The sequence below is a fragment of the Ornithodoros turicata genome, chromosome 7, assembly GCF_037126465.1.
Source record: "Ornithodoros turicata isolate Travis chromosome 7, ASM3712646v1, whole genome shotgun sequence".
NCBI lineage: Eukaryota > Metazoa > Arthropoda > Arachnida > Ixodida > Argasidae > Ornithodoros > Ornithodoros turicata.
The window spans coordinates 48,544,679-48,567,932 of record NC_088207.1 but is presented as its reverse complement, the minus strand read 5'-3'; the positions used below and the strand labels follow the sequence as shown (position 1 = coordinate 48,567,932).

Sequence of the window (23,254 nt, the reverse complement as noted above, 5' to 3'; positions counted from 1 at the left end):
CGGCCTTGGGGACTCCATGGCGAACAGGTCATATACAATCACGTCGACATTGTCATACGTGTATGAGAGCGATGGCGAGCGTATACACTGGTTGAGGTCGAGGGTTCGAACCCAGTGGGTAATGCACTGGCAATCTGGTGCAATGGTGCAGATGTTCCAGATATCCTGTGAGGCCCCTTTGTGGTTTGCTGACCAGGCTAACATCGACATTCCTCTGTTTCATACTATTCGCACGTAAGCGAATGGACTACATACATTACAAGGATCGTTTATTACGTTCACATTTTTACGTTCATTTCATAGTTCACAAGTGCACGTACATTTGCGTTCTAGCATTTCAACGCTACGCTTTCGGTCCGTTTGTGCCCCCACGTTGTAATGCGTTTCTGCAGACGATTTCTGTAGCTGCAAAATGGAGTCACTTGTAGTTGCTCCGCACTAGTTTCGCATTTTCGTCATTATACGTCCCTAAGCAAGAAAAACATAGAAGTGAACGCACTTAAGACGGTAATGTGCCCTCAGTGCTCTGTTCATTGTGGTACAGTCTGTCGCTATGGGGTGAGAGGTAACGTACGGGCAAACAGAACCGGCAGCAGATAGCACACTACAGTGACACATTGAAAGCATTACCATTAACAGTTCCTAGAAGCACCACCCAAGGCAAACGATAGTTTAAAATGAGGAAGGAGGAAAGTAATAGAGATCTCGCGAAGCAGTCACGTAGAGATCCAACGATCTCTTAGAAGTTACGGGAGAAGTCTCAGCAGGACATCCATTACTGTCGACTGCTGATTCGGCTCTGGGAAAAAGTGGTTGGCTCGAAGGCGTTGTCCGGTGGCTTGACCTACATGTGGCCTACAGCGTCGATGACGCAAGATTGCGTCATTGCCTACCTGTCGTATTGCTTTTCAGCTTCCTGCTTGGCTTTCAAGCATGCCTTGCATTACTGTGGCTACATTCTACACTGCACGTCCGCAGTATGCAACAGGAAAGGGATGGGGTAACAGCCATGGTGTCCCTTTTGGTTTTCGTTGTCAGCGTGGGATATCTCGGTTTTGTTACAGTTGTCGATGGCCTCGTGATGGTATCGGAGTTGTGGTTTTTCCACGGGGAGCGATATAGGGCTCAGTGGGGTTTCTGCATTGAACGTCTTCAGACGTGTAAGAGCTTAACTCCCAGTCATTTAATCTGCTATGGTATACACAATCTGGATTAAACCTTGTATACCTGATATTCCAACGAAGTTTACGAAGGAATGCGGACTTCTCGAGACGTCTTTCATATTAACACCACGTCCTCCTCCACGAGGTGGCATTCCCTCCGGCTCTTCCTATCACATCGCAGCGCTGTACAGGGGTACAGAGGGGTACAAAAGGGCACATATCACAGTGCTGTACGAACGCATTACCAAGTGCTACCGAATACTAATCAGAAACCAATATACGCAAGTATGAGACAAGATGATGGTATCAGTATGGTCTGGACCTTGAACATATAAGGACCCAAGCGTCAAGGCCTGACATGGAATTTTGTCTTAAATGTAAAATACCTTGCCCCTTTGGCATCCAACGTGCTGTCACATTCGTACGTGCAGTCTCCAATTTCGAAAACAAGAAGAAAACTTTCTCCGAGCGATATACATCCTGGCAGACAGCCCCAGTTGTCTGTTGCCACAGACTTTCGCTTCGCCGTACTGCAACACACCCAGGCAACGAAGCTCGTAAAATAGACTAAGGCGTCTCGATCAAGCCACCAATATCTTAAGTATGCATCGCAGCAGCCAGGGCTGTCTGCAGACACCATCACCTCATCCAGTCTCCCCGTGCTCCGCATGGTGATCACGTGCCTTACCCCGCCTGGTAAAAAAAAAAAAATTGTGCTACCAGTCGACAAAAAAAAAAAAAAAAGAATTCCTTGTCGGACTATACGGAAGAAGGGCATCCGGGAATCCCGTTACTTCTATCTCCACAAAGCGCCCGGGGTTATCAGACGAGATCATCTCTCCATCATGTAGCCGACACCTATAGCTCTTGGACCAGTGCCCATTGCTGGTGTGAGAGGTCCGACACTCGGACGATCTTTCCTTTTTTTCTTTTTTTTCGCTTACCCACCGGCCTTGATTTGTGGAATTAAGCGTCTGTCGTGTTAGCGGAGCAACAGAGAAAAAAATATTCCGAGCATTTTCACGCTGACCCAGATCCTTGAGCGGCCGCTGTGTGTCATGGTTAGCGGTCTTCGACGACGTCGAGTAAGCGAAACGCTGAAGGCGCCGGGCGGAGACGCGGGCCGGCCGCACGGCGAAGACCTTCCAAGAACAAGTCCTGAGCCACCCGAAGGAATTTTTCTAAAATGCGATGAACGAGGTTGAGGGCGAGTCAGTTTTTGTCGTGACGAGTGGCGGCGGAGGTATTTCTGTCGGCGGCCGGTTGCTCGCTGGCCACCACCCTAACTTGAGGGGTTGATCGGGAGAGTCGGCCTTCGGTGCACGGGCTCTTATTAGGCTTCTATTTGCTACGTGGTTATGAAACGACACGTGAGGCCAGGGGTGCATTAAGACGAAGTGCCGTTAGAAATGACGAATGACGTCTTTAAAAAATGTCAAGAACGAATGCTACGCCTGTTCGCCTCTGCAGCCCCTTTCGTATTCCATGTTCTTCTCCTTGTATGCCCGTTGTCGAGCACTCGTTTTCATGTCCAAATGCGGCATCTATATTGTCTGTCTTCTCATTTGTATGGCATTTACCTGTCACAGAAACGCTGAAAAGAAGCTTCAGCAGGTGCTACCTGACTCTTTTTTCATCGCACTTCTTCTCTGTGTTCATCTCTCTCCGTCGTATTTTTTTTTTCTTTTTTCATTTCAGTTTTAGCTAGGCGTCTCCAAGCACACATGAGAAACCTTCGGCGTTCAAACAGCTGTCAATAACTATAGCTTCGAAGCAAGCGTTCAATAAACTAGTGTGTACAGCTTTAGAAACGTGACCGTTTGTCGTATCAAATATGAACTGCCAGACAGCAGGTGCTTGCGAATGTCAACCGTGGCCTCCGTCAGCGCGCATCCGCGCCTTGTGACCTTCTATCTGTCATCTTGAATGGCCAAGACAAATTTGATACTCGTAACCTTACACGGTGCGGTTTTGTATAGCAAGTGCCATGATATATCTCATATAAGTCTCATATGATTTGTCAAATTGCGAAACTCCAAACATTATCATCATCATCATCAACATCATCCTTCTCTCAACTCCGACGCATTTCGTGCGGTATTCTGTTCTTGCCTCAATGTTACAGAACGAAGACGTGACACCTTGATGGGGTTTTTCTTTACCTTTTTATGAATTTACGTTTATGTGCACGTAATAATTTGTGTGTCTTTCGTTTGCCTTTCTCTTTACAGGAATCGTGAGAGAACACGTATAAGAGTAGGTTGCACATCGTTGTGCTATTCATTGGAGACGATTAAGGAGTGTGACGGACGGGTCCATGTAGATGTCATGTGCTCGATCATTTCCTTTGATGAGGTACACCGCGAAGCGCACTTTACCTGTTACACAAACGACGTTGTGCAGCGTTTTGTCGGTGTTTAACATATCACTGCATGAAGTGTATAACGCAATATATGATGTCTGTGTGTCATGTCACTTTTCTCAGCTCACGATACCCATTGGGCTGTCCGAGATGGTCGACGGATTGGATCATCTGCCGTGAAATGACCCACCTATTATATCAAAGCCTATATAAAATACTCCTCCCCAATACTTCATCCATCCCAAGTTCATGAAATTTAGCTCCCGTGACCGAGTAACCTATCCCCTCACTCCAGCGCCATAGCGTTCGTTCGCTGCGAATATTTGGCGAGTCTAATGCACGAGTGCACATTTACCCGACTCAGCAGGTGAGCACACAACCTTGTGTGAGTCAGTCTCCCTACTGCGCCATTCTGAAACCTGACCCCCTTCTCAATCTAGGCCGACGTCAATTGCAGTGGGTCCAGTCCGGTCCAGTGTGTCACCGTGCGACCATCGTTTTGAATTCGTAACGCGTCTTTCCACACTTGTCTATGCGGCAACAGACGTCGACAAAACACAGGCCACGACTTCGCACGATGATGCGACACGAAAGGTTATCGTATATAGAGGCGTCCAGCAGTCAAACGAGGCAGAGCGAGCGCGGCTGATAATTGGACAGCATGGTGCCAAAACAATCTCTGAGTCTGTGTTCGTTGAAGAATGTTCCGCGGCAGAACTGTGCCGGCTAAGAATAGGGACAGTTCAAGTGGGTTGAAATTTTTAATGGGGATACGTTTTGGTGCAGCAGTGGTCAACGTGTGGATCTGCAAGACTGCGAAACATAAGAACACGTTCTCAGAATATTTAGTGTTGCTGCGCCAACAAATCATCATTCTTCTCGTGCGAAATAAATTGACTGATTGATTTAAAGAATATATATATATGAAGATGTGAGTCCCGGCAAAGTCGGGGTAGGATACTCCAGAACACACAAATAGAAGAGAACGTAAAAGGACAACGCGCTATTTGGTCCGGCGCAGTGTGATCCCAGATATATATATCTTTGCGCCAGAAACTCCCAAATCAAATCAAATGAAGGACAACGCGAAAACCCAATGGGAATCGCGAAATAAATGCAACCCATAATCTCCAACAGACGTTACAAAAATATTATAATTATAATTAAATAATAAAAAAATAATTATAATTAATGAGACTTTAGTTCAAATGTCCGTAGATCAAGTACAGCAACGGGCCTTAATGCACAGTGCACAATGGACCCTGCCCTTAGATCAGTAGCTGAGAGAAAGTTCAGAGGATGTCGGAAAAGTTACACCATTTCCAAAGTTGCACAACTGCGTGCATGCTTACAATTCTTTACGGCACGAACAGATTGGTTTACGCCGTTCAAGGCACCAACGTAATCGAAAATCCTTTTGGCGAAATTAGCCGGAAAGAGCCAGACTGATATCGAATTCAGTTGTGTGTAATTGATCCAACTTCAAAAAGAAAAAGAAAAAAAAAGGAGAAAGTAGAGGTTAGCTCAATTGGACCGGCTACTACAGCACGCCAGTGTAGCGTGTTCCGCTCCAAGGTTTCTAGAAGGATGTGCATTCCACGATGGTCCTGTGGAAGGAGACCACACAGTGAAACAGCGCTTGCCGATAGGCGGCAGTGCCAGTCACCCAGTACGTGTAGTAATACATGTTTGTAACATAATTTGTGCTAAAGAAAACAAAACACCGTATGCGCTTTCAAGAAAACTGGTGTCAGGTGCAGGTGCTCCTGCCTGCAGCAACACACCAATGCAGAATATCAGAGCCCACCGCCAGCTTGCGCGAACATTGAGGAAATTCCTCGGTGCCGTCCTCATTGGCTTTGCCAGTGCTTTACGAAAGAGAAGCGTTGAGGCATGTAGCGTGTGCCCATAGCACTACTGAAGCTACACTGAGGACACCATTAAGGACGAGAGAACTGATGTTCTGAGGCTGGAACAACATAGAAGGGACAAATACATACAAAGCCTCAAATTGCCTAAGAAATTAACGATGAAAGATGAAAGTCACTCAAAAGGATAGCCAGCTGTAGGACTCGAACCCACATCTTCTGCAACCCACATCGCTGGGAAGGCGTGTTAGCTGGTAATCTAGAAGATGTGGGTTGGAGTCCTACAGCTGGCTAACCTTTTCAGTGACTTTCATCTTTCACCATTAAGGAATTTACGCAGTGTTCGTGCAAGCTGGTCCTGTTCCTCACAGCTGCGACAAACCTCTCCTTTTGCATATCCCTCAAGTGCAAAATATTTCCAATCATAGACAGTTTCCCCTGGCGGTGCCCCGGAACACCGGCCAAGCGAACGGAAAAGGAAGTAGTATAGTGGCTCTTTTAATGATGGTGGAGCAATGCTCTCTCTCTCTCTCTCTTCCCGAGCTGTGTGTGCGAGAAGTGGCGAATATTTCTTAGGTCTCTCGGAGGATTCCATCAGCATTCTTGGTCCAAAGACCGGTTGGCCGTTGCTCCGCCGCGGAGGGGGAAAGCAGCTCCTCGGTTTCATTGCCGTGCCACTGACCTTCTGCCTGCATGCTTGCGTGCGTGCTCGTACGCGCGCGTTCTTTTGCCTTCTTGTCGTTCGCGGCGGCGTTTTTGAGGTGTCGGAAGGGCTACGGTTGCTCGTCGAGAGTCAGAAACCCAAGAGTTTTGGAGCAGGCACTAACGTTGATTGTGACGGGCGTATTGTAGAATAGCGAGGCAGTGATGGCTTCTTTTTCCTTCCTTTGTTATTGTTACGTTCTGCGTGTTGGTTGCAGTTTGCTGTGAAGATGCTGCTTTCAAAATTGCTTCGTACCTGGCCAAATCAAGCCCACGAACGTTCTGCCGTCAAAGCTCTTTCGACCTTTTTGGACACCATAGGACTTCGATTGTGAAGGGGCTCATTAACTTCATTCCTCACATCACCACCAGCAGTGGGGTTAGAGTCCATCATCATGTTGTTGTCGGTTTGTTCGTTCGTTCAGAGAACGGTGTTCTTTTTACCTGTTGCGGTTTGAACTACTGACAGCGAGAACAGAAACGACTATAACGATCTTCTAAGCAAAGCTAATGGTTACACTTCTTCTCCACACGATGGCGCACACAATGATGGCTTCGCGTTGTGCTTCAGTGTGTGAACGACGTGGTTGCCCCGTCACCTCTCCAGGACTGCAACGGATAAGTCATATCCGGGTACATTGTCAGTTCACGCTGAAGATACAGCTCATGCCCCCAGTGGCACTATTGCGCGGGCACATGTGTAGGTATACTTCACCACAGTATAGGTAGCAGTATAATTATGTGTGTGGCCAACCCTGCAGGATGCGGCTTGCTTCGAGCACTTTTGACTGAAGTTGTTGGAAATTTGGAACGAATCTCCCACTGCAACAGCATATCGCCACTTCTTTTCGGCCACATTCCTGTGCAGACAAAAAGAAAATGCAGATGAACAAAAGTGTTACATAGAAAGGTCGTTTGCAATCGGCATACGCATTAATCAATAAGGAACCCCGCACCACGCTGTGGTGTGTCGCCCTCTCTGTACATTGTACACACAGAGAAAGCTGCTGGCCAAAGGCAGGCGCCGCGACAGTGTTAGCTGATGTAGGCCAAATGTGGCACAATTGCATACTAATCGAGTGCATTGGGCTGGTCACCTTCTTGTACCTTGCAATGTATTCAGCGCGTGTCTCTGTAATTAATTAATACTGCCCTCTCTGATTAGTTTGCCACGGGTTTGACAACAGGCTCGCTGCGCGTAACCTCATAATAAACAGTCCTGGTTACAGCTAACGTGATAAACTTCCAAATTAGTACTGCACAGGTTTGGCACAGGTTAACTGGACGTAACCTCATAATAAAGAACCCTGGTTACGTCTGACGTGATAAACTTCCAAATCCCATGGGCTTGGCAGTACCCCACAGGTTAAGTTGGCGTAACCTCATAATAAACAGCACTGGTTACATCTTGCGTGATGAACTTCCAAATTAGTTTGCCACAGCTAGGACAAAAGGTTAACTTAACATAACCTCATATTAGATAACCCTTACAGTTACATCTGACGTGATAAACTCAGTCCTGCGTAAGCAACTCGCTTACATCTGACACGAGGGGAGGTCAGTGTATATCTTATCTGACTGCTCTCTTTACTGGACAAACACAAGCAAGATAAGACGCTAGATAGCGGATTCCGTTCTGTCTGTCACTTGGGCACAGCTGAGAGAAGGAGTTATGTATGGTATCTTATACACGAACAATAATGTGACGCAGTGATTTGTCGTCAACCGTGCTCCGTTGCGTACAAGCGGACTTGCTGCGCAGTTCGTGTGTTCGCGTATCACGGTTATTGGCAGCTAAGATAAACCAGATGTAATATCAGGTATCATAGATGTGCGCCTTACACGCGGTAAAAGGCACACAAACTGGATTCAAACACATATCTTGGATGAAATTTATACGTATATCCCCAAGCAGCACAATGTGCCGAAAATCGCGTGCAATAGGGGTGGACGGTACGTGTCTTGTCAATCACGAGTCTGTTCAAGGCCTTACACCTACCCGTCCACCCCTATTGCACTCGACTTTCAGTACATTGTGCTGCTTGGGTCGCGCATCCTCACAGGGCTCCTCACGCGGATCGCGACGCAGGCACGACGCAAGCATGGCATCCCTTGCCCATAACGTTGTTGACATCGAGAAGTGTCAAAGCAGCTTATCTTGGGTAGCTCTAGATCTGGCTTCCTTTTCCATGCAGTGCTACATGTGCTACTATTTATAGAAACGGCCGGGATAAGGCTAACGCAGAAGTTTTAGCTGGAAATTGTTGGGACGTTGGTGGCCCGATTCTCTCTGCTTATAGTCAACGACGTCCCGTGATAGCTTTTACGCGGCTGGGTGAACGGGGGAGACAACGGGCCGTGAATGCTTTATTTTTTACTTCCGTGTTTGCACCGCGAATCAGCTGTGGTTAAATGTGGTGGACGGGTGGAGGAAGGACAGCAGGAAGGAGTGGGGGGGGGGGGGGTGCGCATCCTGGGCCGACTTCAGGGGTAATCTTGCGACATGTCTGTCTGAAAAGTCGGCCGGAACTCACGGGGAAAACCTGAGACATGTAACGTTGTAGTTACTGAGGCAATTAAACATAGGAGGACAAACACGACATAAACCTCAGCAGTTGAAGAAAAGGGACCAGAGGTGGGATTCGAACCCACACCCTCTGATTGAGGGTCAGCGTGGGTTCGAACCCCAGTGCTGGCGCCTTTTTCTTTTTTTTTCTCAGCTGCCATCATTTAAACCCTGACACCGCGCAGCCGGTAAGAGGATTCGAGCCTGTTTCTCTCTGTCTTCAGCATGCCTGTGGTATAGGGCGTGAATGTGGGCCACATTTTGCAAAGCAGGAGAATTAGATTCCAATCACACCTTGGCGAGATATCGGGCCACAATTACGATAAGCACCTTCATTAGTTTAAGAACAGTTAGAGAACGCAGAGAGATAACAATGAAGGCTTGAAAGGTCGACCGGGACATAGAGAGAGACCGTCATTGCGGTATCGAACGAGGAGATTGCGCCACCACCCCATCGAAGCAAGTCTGGCGATTCCGCCGTGTTCTATGGAAGATGCGGCTTATGGTAATTCGTCCCTGCTAGCCTCACTTGTGTTCCGCATTCGCAAGCGGAACGAGACCTTGGGGTATTTGGTTCGTGAGTGGTTGGCGAGTGACGGCTTGAAATGCTGATAATCGGTAATCGTTGGCCTTACGTCGCGAGACAACTGAGATCATGAACGACGTCACGCTGGTCGGTCTGCGGATTAATTTTTGCCCACACGACTGTTCGTTTTTAATGTCGGAATCTCGACGCACCGTACCTCGCGGAAGGCGATCTGAGCAACTTGTACGCTGACACCACGTTACTGGTGTCTTCGGCAGGTTCGAACCCTGCACCTTGAGATCAGTGTGAAGACATGCCACCAATTGATCCGCCGAAGCTGGTGGTTTGAAAAGCAGGTGCACAAATTACTTGCGTAAGTTTTCCAAGAAAGGCGGGTGGGGAACATCGCACAACAGCTACAGGGGGATGAGACGTTATCCCACCCAGTGATTTATCCAGACTGTCCCCCTACACCCCCTAACATCCCTCCCCCCCCAAAAAAAAAATCTGGAGGAGGCCGCCCAAAACTTGCACAATATTTTATCAAAAGTATGTAAATACACCCCCTTGCGGAGCACAACACCCCCTCAAGGACGAAATTCTGGGTAAACCACTGATCCCACCGTTACAAAAATCGACGCTTATAATCTCAGATTTCTAAATGAAAGCTTTAATATGAAGAATGGCGCAATGATAGTGCCGAATAATACATATTACTGACAAGCCTCGTAGTATTGCGTGATTCTGACGTCTGTAGAAGTCATTGTCGTGAATAAACGACAGAAACGACGAAAGTTTTTTTCTTTTTCTTTTTTTGCGACCGTTAGGCTTAGCATGGCGGCCACATCAGATCAGCAGAAACGGTCAGAATTTGCTTTAGTTAGGTTAGTTTTCAGAGGGTAGGTTAGTTTAGGGGTTTTTTTCTTCTTCTTTTTTCTTTCTTTTTACAGTTCACCACACGTTTGAAGGACTCCCCACAGCTGGGCACGCGCGCAACGCTGCGAGCGCCGTTTGGGATTTTGAACATACGGGATTTTAAACGGTAGATTCTTAACGGTAGCGTTTCGGGATATCCCCCAGCTGTTGGTTATCATGTCCTCTTCCCTGCGCCATGAGCTCTCATAACTCGTAGACAAAATGTGAGCCATAACGGGGTAATGACATAGCGGCAGCCGCATTCCCAACACACTTTTGGGCCCATCATCATTCGCTCGGCGGACGTATTATTACGACGGCCCCCAATTCCTTTTCCCCCTTGATATCTGACATGACACACAAGCCAATCCGGTTGTCGTTTGTGAGGCCCGCTACTACATGAACACCCGCGCAGCCACTTTGGACTCGACAGAATGGGTACGGTACGGCGCGCTGGGAGTGCAGTAGCCTTGAACTTGAAAAACGAGGCTGCGTGCATTTTTAAACACGCATTCCGGTCACGCACCCCGCTTTACATTTATAGATGGCGACACGCTTTAACGAAATAGCGTCGTATCGGTGAACCGTCGGTGTCACTGCGAGGTGGTATCCTGGCGCAGGATTTGTCTCACAGGCTGATCACGTGTTGCACATGGCTGACGATAATAATAATATTTGAAAGCTTTCTGTCGTGGATGCTTTATGTCTGGTCGGTTGTCTTCTGTGGGTGTGCTGAGCCGAGACGCGGAGCGGAGAACATTGCAAGAAAGTGATTAGACGTAAGCGCAGGAGATGAAGAATGTTTGATTGGCTGCGGTATGGGAGAGGGCAACCGATGACAAAAATCAAAGCAACAGGGAGTGGAAGACAGTTCATGACGTCACCTACCGTAACCAATGGTAGCGTGCATGACTCAAAATCTCATCAGTTGATTGGGTGCGGTACGGTACGGTACGGTATAAGACACCGTACTTCGGAAGCTACTAACTAATGTGAAAGCGAGCTGTTTTGTACCGTTCCTAGATACTAATCTTGTCCTTTCCGAGATGGAAGGGCCTATAGCTCTCTGCACACTCATTTTCTTGTCATTTTGATTTCGTCAGTGACTGTACTCCAAGACAACGTGTCTTAAGAGCTGCAGCCACAGAGGTATATCTCCGCCGGTGGATAATGTAGTCCCACATCGGGGGAACGTGCGCAAAGATGGTGGGTGCCATGCAGACTGGGAAATTGATCCACGTGTTTTGTTGAAGCGAATATTTTACGTGTTTGCCTTAAAAGCATGCAAACGTGCTCAGCGCACGTCGACTCTGACGCCTGCTTTCGCAACATGATCAGTGTGCGAGCAAGAGCTTGAAGCACATGCTCGCGCACTACATTGTAAGTCGGAGGCGTCATGCGCGCACGCGTCCAAGCCAATCGCTGACGCCATTAGATTTTTGGAACCTCTGATACTGCAGCCAATACGTCTCATTGATTTCGTGAAGAAACTTAATATACAACTTCATTGGCATAAAGGCACTTCAACTAAAACTATTGTTCACATTACGAATAACGGCTTGCAACGTATGGTACCGTATACACAAATCCATTTATTTCAATACACGGTCAGTTCACGTTACCTTCCTCGAAAGAAAGGAATCAATACTGGTCGCGAAGAATCCTGCTCAACCCCGCACGAAAGAAAGAGCACAACATATCTTGCCTGTGATGATCTTGGGTTGTTTGGAGCGATCTTTGGGAACGTCCGTGACCGGCTTCCGACAAAAGTCAGAGGTCAGGGACCGGCTGACGTCCTTGTGCGTGCAGCTCCGACCAGTCCTGCCTTGTCCGATTTGTCTCGTATCGCTTGCATGCAGGATCAGAATGGTGCATTTTCACGTAGCGCATCTCGAAGGGCTTCTAGCCATGTCACCCACTGATATGGGCAGACTCTCTTTGCGTGTACATCTACGCTTCTTTGTTATGCACGCATGAATACACAAGACGAAAGGTGGCAGTGTGAGTGGGACAAGTATGTACACACGTAAAATGACAGAGAAGGCGGATAAGCCCGGTGACGGGAAAAGCTGAGCCGTCCCTGCCGTATTCAAAGAGCGTAAACTTTTACAAGTCCCGCTCTGAATGTGGCGTAGTAGCGATACGTTTCGTACATTTATTTATTTATTTAAATGTCGCAGTCATTATTATTTACTTTACCTTGCAGTTTCTAATAACCTTTTTTTAGATATGTCGTTAAAATGCTTACAACGCTAAAGTAACGTTGTATATACTGCTGTACGTGCGTCGCCCTAGTAAGGTGGTGCAAAAAAAATGTGTTCTGAGATGCGAAATACGCACTCTGAATGTACAACCACGCCGGCGCAGATTCAGGAAGAACCGTTTTCATACTGCGGGAGTCTTACTTCCTCCTGTTGACAGACAGTAAAATTTAAAGGCCTTGGTCGTCCATAGCAACAGGAGCCGCCCCAAAACAATGCTCTTTTTAAGCCTATATAAAACGATTGTGCTAGAAAACGCACTGTTACGGGCGTGTGCAGAACTCCTATTGGAAGTGGGTCGCGTGGCTCGCGCGATATATCAAGAGTTGGCAACAACGAATGTGGGTTAATCTGTCTCTTCTTGAGGAAGACACATCCTTCATGGTATCGGTCTAACCTGGCGCGCCAGTGCAACAAACTTGGAAGGACGGATAATCGAGGAACACTTGGCTATGTGCCCCTATGCAAGATTCAAAACCAGCTTAGGAATTGCTAGGATTAAGTTCGTGGACGGAGCGGCATATATTTAACGTGGGTTGTAACTTCGACTAAATGCCAGCGTGGCATTTCAGCAATGTAACTTCGTAAATCGTTTCGCCTTACGTCAACCGTGATAATACCAAAGGTGCACCCGTATGGACAGTGCACGTCGATGACAGAAGGTAACATAACAAGGCATTGTGGTGATGTGTGAGCGAAGTGTTGGGAGACAATAGCAGAGTTTCTAACGAGTAAGTTATTAATTATATGAAGCCACGGAGGTTATAGATTATATCTGGTATTATATTGGCGTCAGGAGTCGACGAAAGACATCTAAAAAGGCTAACCACTCGTCACAGTATGAAAAAAAAAAAAAAGAGAGAGAGAGAGAAAGAGAAAGAAAGCGGATCAACCGACCATGACGTAGGCAGAAGAATTGGTTGATTTCTGAATGGCAGCGGAAATAGTAGACTTCCTCTTGAATCAATGAGCAATTGTTGTCAAAACTGTTACACAGTAATTGCTTCTCGGAATGAGCTATTATAAAGCTGAAACATTAAATTCCGTTACCGACTTTGGAAGTAAATTGTCCAACGCTGAATTGGATGCATGAAGTTGTGCGTTCTTTGAAAATAAAATATCGTGACGTACTGATACTATTACTGTACTATTGGATACTTATACTATTAATATTCTGATGCTTCGTATTATAATACCGTGTATTTCTGTAATACTTTTGAGCATTTGTGTTATCTATTATAATAAAAAGGGTTAAAAATTTGGATGTTCGTTTTTCTCGAGTCATGATTAAAAGCGTTAAAACCCCAGTGCAGGGGAGCTAAAGAGACAGACACAAACACATGCACTGGAGTGCAGTGTTTGTGTCTGTCTTTTTAGCTCCCCGGCACTGGGATTTTAACGCTTTTAATCATAATTCCTATTATAACATCCATTCTCACAGCGTATTTGTACATATCTGCATTATAACTTGAAGTGTTCCGTGTATTATAATCTTTTATACTACTTACTAGGTACTACTTACTGGTACGAGGTACTACTTACTGAAAGGCCACAAGTAGTGTTGGGATCCGGGATATCCCGAAATCGCGGGATCCCAGCTGTTTTTCACGTCCGGAAATTCCGTGATTTTCTCGAAAGAATCTCGGGGATTCGGGACTTGAAGAGAATACTGCAAACCTATACAGGCATACTGTTGGTGCAGTCTCGACGCAGAAGTGTGCAACTATGACTTGTTTATTTTGAAGCCCACGTTCTCAATTTCAATTCTTTATCCTTATTGTTTGTTTGTTATGGTTGCTCCTCTGCTGCCTCTCAAGCACCATAATAGCGTGTGCGTATTTCATTCCTTGCGCGGTGCCGGCGAGCGGGCTCTGATTGTTGACGTCTGTGACACACTCGCTGGAGCTCCGTGCATTGCTTTGCCCTTTCGAGCGGTATTGGCGTCATCGAACTCGGAAGTCAGGCGATTCCAGCAGCGTATGGTTATATACGTCACGCGTACTAAACATGGACTTGGACATTGAGTTGAGGGGGCGTGTCATGCTACTGAACTGTTTGAGACGCTCAACGAAAGGTCCCCTAACTATCAAACTATCTATAGGTCAAACGATCTCCTTGAAAACATCTGGCTTGGCAAATAAACCATCTGGAGTTTCGAAAGCTATAGCTTTTTTCCTCAACATTGAGATCCGTGCGCATTGTCTTCTCGTTACTTACCTTTTATACGTCAGTCCTTCAGTTTTGGAAGTCGGAGCTTGGTTTCGTCTTTGGTGCCAGTCTGAAACGAATCGGTGGGCGCTTTATGTGAAGGGACTGCGAATAAAATTAAGCCCATTATTTGAAGCGAGAACGTGAAAAAGTCACCTTTTTCGATAAAAGGCGTCGTGTATTAAAAGTATAATGGAAACCATTAATCTATGAGGAACGTTTTGATCGACACGTATAGAGATAGAGCGGCTATAGGAGGGACACACGCAGGATTAATCCGTTAATATTCAAAGGCTGTGTATGGGCGCTGTCTCGGGTTTATCTCAATCCTGAAATCCCGTCCCGAGATTCTTCCAAATCCCGAAATCAGGGGACTGCAAAAGAAAAAGGAAAAAAAAATGCCCGGGATTCCTGCCACTTCCAATATGCCTGTGTCCCACAAAGGTTTGGTCACAAACAAGGAACTAACTGCTAACCTAAAATGAAACGTGGTTGGAGAATAATAGTCCCAAGTAGTACACAAATTATGACTATTTTTAATAACTCACAGGGTTGGGTACCAATTTTTTATAGTATTACTTCCGTAATGCACGGAAGTATGGTATTATGATACCTCAGAATCGAAGTGTTGCTTTTAGGTAATTTAATACTGACTTCTGGCAGGCATTATGCTTTATACTATAATACAAAATATGAGTATATTATAGTCCACGCCTGAGTCTGATATCGCTGCACGATTGTACAGATAAAAGTTGTAGAAATAAAGAAACTATCTAGCATGCGCAATCAGACGACCTCTGGAAAATTAGTGGTAGTCGCATATCCAGAATGCATGTTGCGGATGAAAATGCGTGCCAACATTCACAGCCGGCCTACCGCGGTTCGTCCTTGACAATGAACGTCAAGGTTATACATGAGCAGTGAGAAATGCGCAGTTTTTCTCCCAACCTGCTCAATTTCTACGCCAGTTCACAAATCATAGAGCGGGTACACATTCGAAGCCACACTGCAGGGGTCGAAAAGACCTGCCCGGGGCGTGTCTCAAGGACGACATTCACTGTCTGGTACAGTTCGGATCAGACGTTGGCTGGACTCGATAAATTTTACTGCCACAGACGTTCCAACATCAAGCTCTCGCATGGCGCGTGGAAAGTTTTGCGCCAGCTCGCATGCAGATCACGAGCGCAGCCTGCAATGGCGGACGCCCGATCTTAGATAAGGAGGACTTGATAGCGGCGTTCTAGAGAAGTGTCAGAAACGCTTTTGGAAGTGGAATTCAGTGGAGAGAGAGAGAGAGAGTAGTTTTCTATGTTTGACCCTTTCGGTGGCATGAAGATAAATTCGGACGTCGTCAGGCAGGGGAAGAGTTGAGTAAAAAGGGCTATTAATTTCTGTGAGCTAGAGGTTGAACCTTCTTGGCATTCTCTTTTGGATCCTGTTCTCATTACTGCGTTTAGACACAGTTTTACATCGCGTGCTTTCGAATTTGTGTCATGCCTTTTGATGTTGAGCATGAAAGACTGAAATGTGGCACAGCCAGACGGAACCTTGCTTTCTATCATGTTGAGCATGTTCGCGTTACTCCTCCTTCTTGATTCCAACGTAATCAGTCAAGTTGTGCATATAACTCATGGAGTTACCCCTTGACAGGAAGCCGTTATAAGATACTTTTAACGGGCTCGCGTTGAAGTAGAAAAAAAGAAAAAGATATCCATCGCTCGCCTCTACGTCTAAGTTGGAAATAAACTAGCCGTGGATGACAGGTGCGAAGCCGGTGTACGTACGTACGGGAGCAATAAATATGACACCTTACTTACTCGAATTGCGTGTTTACATTAAAAAATCCGTTCCAGTTTTCGAGTCTACATAGAAAGTCGCTTACGAGGAGCCTAAATTCAGAAACCAAATACCTCTAGGAATTAGGCTTAGCTAAAAGCTGTTTCAACTATAAGATACTCGACGCCTCTCGACGCAAGGAAAAGAAAAAAAGAAAACGTGAACGTCTATTTCAAATAACTTTTCTAAATTTGCATGACTCTTCTAAAACGCTAATGACGCTTTAGAAAGACCGTGCTGAGGCACCAGTATGGAACCCCGGCCATCGACTTTACGTGTTGATGCATGCACAAGATGTGAGGTCCCTCATAACGTCCCACCCAGCAATGGGCGGCACAGAAGTACGACGCACTCTGAGATCATAGCTTATGTGGCACAGCGAGAGAAGGTGTGAGTCAGCGCTCTGTCTACTCGAATGAACCTGTTGGACCCCTGTTTGAGTTTTAGGATAGACCGCTGGTAACATCACCGTGAAGTTGCCGTATACCTACTGGGACCAATCGCGGCGCGCGTGACTCAGAATCTTATCCGCTGATTGGCTCCGGTAGATGCGGTACTTCGATGGTCTATATACTAACGCTGTGTCCTGTAGCTGAGCTCCTATACCAAGGACGGGATTTGACTTCACATCGAAAGCGAAACCACGCTGTTGTACTATATACTTCTCGAATGCCATAAGGTCAGTGAAGCTTAAAGGAATACGCTTCGAATGGTATGCTCATCTTTTGTTTGCTCAAGGAAATGATACCTACAAGGTTCGTTGCTAATTGTATTATGCGCTCCCCAGGTCTTTCGCAAGACCTTTAGATGACCGTTTTTAATTATATTATTCCAACGGATGTAATCATCACCGTATATACAACACATATCAAAGAAAAGTTTCATTAGAGCATGCTTACAAGCTCTCCGCATATATGTTGTCATGGCCACGAAATAACCCTTTTGGCTATTAGTATATCTGGTTAAACGTCCTGCGGATCGTTGCAAGTAGAGCTATAGGCACTTGTGATTCCCGCTCGCTCGTCTCTTCGTTTGCTCACCCACGCTCACTCGCCTCCTGCTCAGCTCATTCGCTACATTGAGCATGAGTGAGTGTCGTCGAGCTGTGGTCTCAAGGCCGTCACTCCCATCTCTAGTGCAATGCCCCGCACGCGGAACTCGATCAGTATCTCTTTATGGACACATGTTTCGTTCGTGGTGCTGGTGTATTTTAGGTCTGTCTTCGCCTATGCTTTTTTACTTGACCTACGCGTTACCGTGGTGGCCACGATGAAAGGCGCGCTCTCTGTGTACCTTGAAAATGACCACATCACGTCGCGCCGTTTCCCAGGACGTCTCGCAGCCGTATAGACGTGTTGAGTTCCAGTCTCGACCTCGCTCGGGTGTCGTCTGCAAGCACTTTGAGCGTTACGGACACTTAACAACGGAGGATAGTTACCGTAAGATGTTTTGCCTCTCCGTCTGGACATGTAACGACGGACGGGGAGGATAAGAGTTCTTTTTGGCGCCACGTTAAATTAGGGACGGTCATTCTTTAGGAAGGAATATGTATAGTCCCGTGCGCGCCTTGCTGTCGTTTGGAGCAGGCTGCTATACACCTGTGGGTTATCGGTGCAGCCCCCTTTCCCCTCCTCCCTCTCCCAAGCGGCGTTTGTATCCTGTGTGTTTGTCGCCTTGGAATCAGGAGGGTGAATTCTGAAATAAAGTTTTTGATAAGCAGCGGCTTTTAAACAGTCTCGTGCAAGATTTTTATCTCATGGGAGGTTGCTGCATTCCCGCAGGGGGTGTGACGCCTGTATCTGCTAGCTTTTCGAGATTTCTTGGACTTATTTGCATATATTTGGGTGGAGGGGGATTGTTATACTATTTTCTGTTTCTTTTCTTTCTTTTTTTTTTTCCGCGGTGTTAGATAGGGGGAGGGGAGCTCCGAAAATTCCTATTTTCAGCTGTCCTGTCTTATACAGTAGGAGCGCTTTGGCGCTCCGTTGGATGTTGGTCGTTGCGTTGGATCGAACTTATGGGCTTGTGTTGGGGGGGTGCTTGTGAGATAATGAATTCGTAATGAGGTTACAACGATATTTGTGCGCGTTATTCGTTTGAGCATTGTCCTCATGCGTGTGTATTTTTCTCTTGCAGGTAAGCTTACCCAATGTGACATATCTCTGTGCGGGATTTATGGAGGATTTCGGAATGGCAACCCTGCGTCGGTTGAGCGATCAGCAGTACGCGCACAAATTATCTCTGCAATCTTGGACGGTAAGATCTTTGTAAGAAGACGACGAACGAGGACCTACGCAGTGTTGTTTAGTAATATCACACTTTTTCCCCTCGTAATATTAGCTCGCCGTCCTGTGTACGTGATTATATATCATCTTGTCGTTATGAATAAGGAGATCCGTTTACCGCAACCCTTCATATCTGTTTTCTCCACGAAGCACACAGTCGGTGAGTAGCACCAGCTTGCATCCTCGTGTCAATCTGAGCGTTCACTTAAAATGAACTTGAAATGTTCACTTAAAACAAAAGAAAGCGCTAATTTCAAATACAGTCAACCCTCGATTTATGAACCTTCGATTTATGAATTCCCTCGTTTTATGAACACTAGCACGAGGAACCAAACTTTTTACATGCAGTTTTCTCTCGTTTTATGAACCTCGATATTCGAATAATGAATGGAATTTCTGGGAACCAACTAGGAGTTGCCCAGCGTTTTTGCCCTCAATTTTTGAACGGATCGTTCTGAGGCCAACAAAAACCTTCAAAGGGATTATTCGTGGTCTTATGAATGACGTCTGAACAGACAAAACGTTTTCCAGGTATTGCGATTGTATCTCATTACGGCCGAAGTCTCATTACGGCCGATGTCTCAATACGGCCGAAAGTCTCAATACGGCCGATAATCCTTTAATCCCCAAGTGTCTCATTACGGCCAAAGTCTCAATACGGCCGAAGGCAGTCTCATTACGGCCGAAGATGTCTCATAACGGCCAAATGTCAAAATGTGTATTGTAACCTGCATTGATATGCAATGTCGCAGCCAGGTATGGATATATATTCAGCAGGGTATAAGCCATGCACTGTGCCCTTAGGGCCCTTATCATATTTATATACACATATTGCGAGACAAAAGGTATGTTATCATACCACAGCACAATGCAACATATTGTGTAATGTGTACTCCCACAAGGTAGTGTAGGCTGTGAAGCAGGCTACTATGTGGAGTTAGCTACTTGTAGAGAGCTAGATGAATATTGGCTTTGTTGTGACGCTTTTGGAGCCATCCTACAGTCATTGGCCATGACAGAGCACCTATCTCAGTCGATGTCAGTTTATTTCCATTCGCCTTACAATGATACAATTCTTGCTTCTGGAATGAGTAAACCTGCAAGAAGCGATGAGCAACCATGAATAGGCTAGAATATTTAAAAAAAAAACAACAACAACAAGCATTTGTCTCTACATGGCTCGTTTTAATGTGCACAAGCTGCACATGTGTTGATACGCGTCTGCTATTTCATACAAGGTTAACATAAATATTCATTTAGACAAAAGAATGACAAGCCTTAAAAATGTGACTTCCAGGTAAACACAGAGCATGACCATGATATGAATATAGGTTCAGTAGTTCATTCCCTTAATGGAAACATGTGAATATCAAATAGTAATACATTACAATTCATGAAATGATGCATGCATAACTTTCCATTTCTGGTTTCTTTTTTATAAAAGTAGTGCACGAATTAACATTCGTGCACTACTACAAAATTTCTCACTTCACAACAGAACCTTATGATGATCTTAACAGCTCACCTCTTCGCCAGGACTCCCTGGGCAGCAACATCCTGTTAGCCATGTTGTTGTTTTTCTTTTTCGGAATCTTTCGTGCAGCCACATACCATGCCTGGAATGGAAAACCAGCTATAAATAACAGTGTATTTGAATGACTTCCTCTTGAAGTATTTATTCTAATCAGATATGCTTTGTGCCTACTATGGTGCGTGCGCGAAGGCACATAAGTACAACATTTGCAGACGTTCGACGTAAGCAGTTCTTGGGGATCAATTCAAGTACGCCGACTTGCGCTTTTATTTTTGAAGAAATACGACGACAAATTTTAACAAATGAAATATGGCTCACAATGATACGAGTAAATGCTGCTGTACGGTGATGCATTATCGGTATCTTATCGTCTTCGAATAAATTTGTTGTTCCTAAGGCAGCGTTCACACGGGGCAACTTTTTGCAGCAACTATGAGCAACTTTGGAGTTGCTGTCAGCCGGCAACCTCCAGCAACTCGAGTTGCTCCGAGTTGCTGCGAATCGCTCCCGGACCGAAAACTTGAGAAGTTGCTCGTGCATCGGCCAATCAGAGAGGGAAGCATTGCCACGTGACTCCCGATGGCGTTGTGGATTTCGTTCGTGGGTTCATAGGTTCAAATCCTGGAGGTGCAGCTAAAAAATAACTTTTTCTTTTTTACGAACTTCGCGGAAACATATCAGTTCCCACTTCTGGACGGCAATAATGATCTATTGGAGCAATAAAACTGAGAGAAAGTTGATAAACAGCAGCTAAAGAAAAGATTCCACCAGTTCGATTCGAACCCACATTGTCCGGTCGCCATAAGGTTGCTTGTGGGTGGAGCTACCGAGTTGCTGCGTGTGAACGCGGACTCGAAATTGCTCAAAAGACGTTGGTTTGAGTTGCTTCGAGTTGCTGGGAAAAGTTGCCCCGTGTGAACGCCGGCTAAACGCGCAACCAACTAGAAACGGCGCAAACCTACGAACGGATACCGAGTTACATCTATTACAGGCACTTCAGCTGTTTTGATTAATTTAAATTACTCTTATGAGAATCCAACTATGTGTGGACAGCACACTACTAAGACAGGCAATCTACGAAAGCATTACTCACCAGAATTCCTGCTTGACTTGGTCTTGGTCAACACTGCGCGATATACGTTGGGGCTGTGGCGATTCATTCAACTCGATTTTTACCGGAACAACAGGCGCTGCTCGAAAGACAACGACGGAAAATAGAGAGCCGCTATAAAGTCCGCTAATTTGCACATTACAGCACTACAAAGCGATATATGAACACATCGTAAACAGCAAGTCAACCACTCGCTCACACACACAAGAAACGAGGTACCCAACGTTGCTAGACACCATCCGAACTCCGAAGTGAGAGTAGCAAAACAACAAGATATCAAAACACGAAAGGAAGAGTATTGATCCCCCCTCCTTCTATAGCATGCAAAACGTGATTTGCGCTGAGATGAACATATATGTTCATGGCGCGAGTAAATTTCACTTTTCACTGATCCAAAGGAGGTCACGTGGGATTGCCCGACGCTTGTGAAATCAACAATGAAAATGGCGAAACGAAACTTGTGAATCGTGCATTTGCTCTTCATGGTAGCTGCGAAAAAATCGAATCAAACTTATGGGACACTGGATTACAGGTATGTTGGCATCTTTTTCATTCCTGCATATCATTACACTATGCGTGAATACATGGTGTCATGTCATGGGTGTCATGTCTCACGATGCTGGGGAAGTAGTTGCAAGGGGAAGTGTGCATGGTTCTAGACTTTTAATTTTTGATCGCGTAATCGAAATATCGGCACCTCTCGCATTGTGGCTTGCATGTGACCAACCAAGTGCTGTTCCCTTACTAGCGCTTCCTACAAACAACAAAACGAAACATGTGGGAACATAGGCGCCGACTGCGGGGGGGCGCGGGGGCCCTTGCCCCCCCGGAACATGAACTAGGGGGGGCGCCGCCTCCCCCGGGAAGTCCCGCTAAGAGACTGACACCAACCTTTGGGGCTCGGCGCGCCCGGGTCAAAAGAGCGAAGAGGCACCAACCCCAAAAATGCATCTTGCAATTTGTAAAATATGTATCCGCCCACCATACTCATTATCACAGTAGACGGTGAGGCGAAGAAACACAGAGGATGACACAACACATAGACTGAATTTCGCCCAAAGCAATCAGATCAATGAAACGAAGCAGTCGAAAAGGTACCAGCAGCTGCGAGGTGTAACGGTAGGATCTTCGGAACGCATATCCGTTGGGAGCGGGTTCAACTCCCGCTGCTCCATTTCATTGACCATATATTGCGCGCATTTCGGGTCAAACACCGAGGATTCAATGCATTTTGTTCCTTTTGCACTCAGTTCTCAAAGGCGTAATGCCTTCAGTTGTGCACATGTTCACTGTTTACGTTCTGTTTTTTTCTTTTTCTTTTGTTTTTTCTGTTGTTCCTTCCTCTTATTTCTATACCAGTTCTGCATACATCATAGGATCTCGTCGGAGTGTGTGATTCTTCAACTTTAGTTTTGTGTTGTTCATTTCTCTTTTTTCCTTCGTTTTGTTTTCTTTTGCCTTTCTTCTTTTCTTTGCCTTTTTCTTCCCCCTTTCACTTTTTTGTTGGAATAACAAGCCGACATCCCATCTGGCTTTCTTTTCCTTTCTTTTTTTTTCTTAATAAACATATCCCCCCCCCCCCCGCCCGCGGTGCGCCCTTGCCCCCCCTGGGAAAATGAAAACTCTCCGCCTCTGTGTGGGAATGTATATTTTTGATTACTCATATGTAACAAGAAAATGTATCGTTTTCAGGTTGCTGCCACTACTCCATGTGCCCGCAATTGTCTTGCGTGTATGATTACACTAACGGCGTCGCCCACCACGGCGGAAGTGTTTTGCGTACACGCGTTTCAGCATGAAGCCTGCAGGTAACATCTGATGTTTACCCTTCGGATATTCTGAATTTACATATTGTAGCTTAGAAGAATTCCGAATGCCCAGAGTGACACACACTTTTAACATTGTGACATCAGTGCA

The 23,254-nt window shown here is 46.0% G+C and overlaps 1 protein-coding gene and 1 long non-coding RNA gene across 3 annotated transcripts in view; one reads left to right on the top strand and one right to left on the bottom strand.

Annotated features, from left to right (window-relative positions):
* Nucleotides 1-23,254, top strand: part of LOC135401359 (cyclic AMP response element-binding protein A-like) — a 111,784-nt gene that overhangs the window by 36,797 nt on the left and 51,733 nt on the right. Inside the window, exon 2 of one of the 2 annotated variants that reach the window (XM_064633729.1) lies at nucleotides 18,544-18,663. The exons of the other annotated variant lie outside the window; for it this stretch is intronic. Coding sequence (XP_064489799.1) covers nucleotides 18,544-18,663 — 120 coding nt within the window. The remainder of the gene's footprint in view (nucleotides 1-18,543; nucleotides 18,664-23,254) is intronic. 2 annotated transcript variants of the gene reach the window in all.
* On the bottom strand, nucleotides 19,722-20,386 carry LOC135401360 (uncharacterized). The gene is made up of 2 exons (XR_010424792.1): nucleotides 20,218-20,386; nucleotides 19,722-19,789 (listed from the first exon to the last, which is right to left on the bottom strand). It is a non-coding gene; the product is annotated as an uncharacterized LOC135401360 (long non-coding RNA).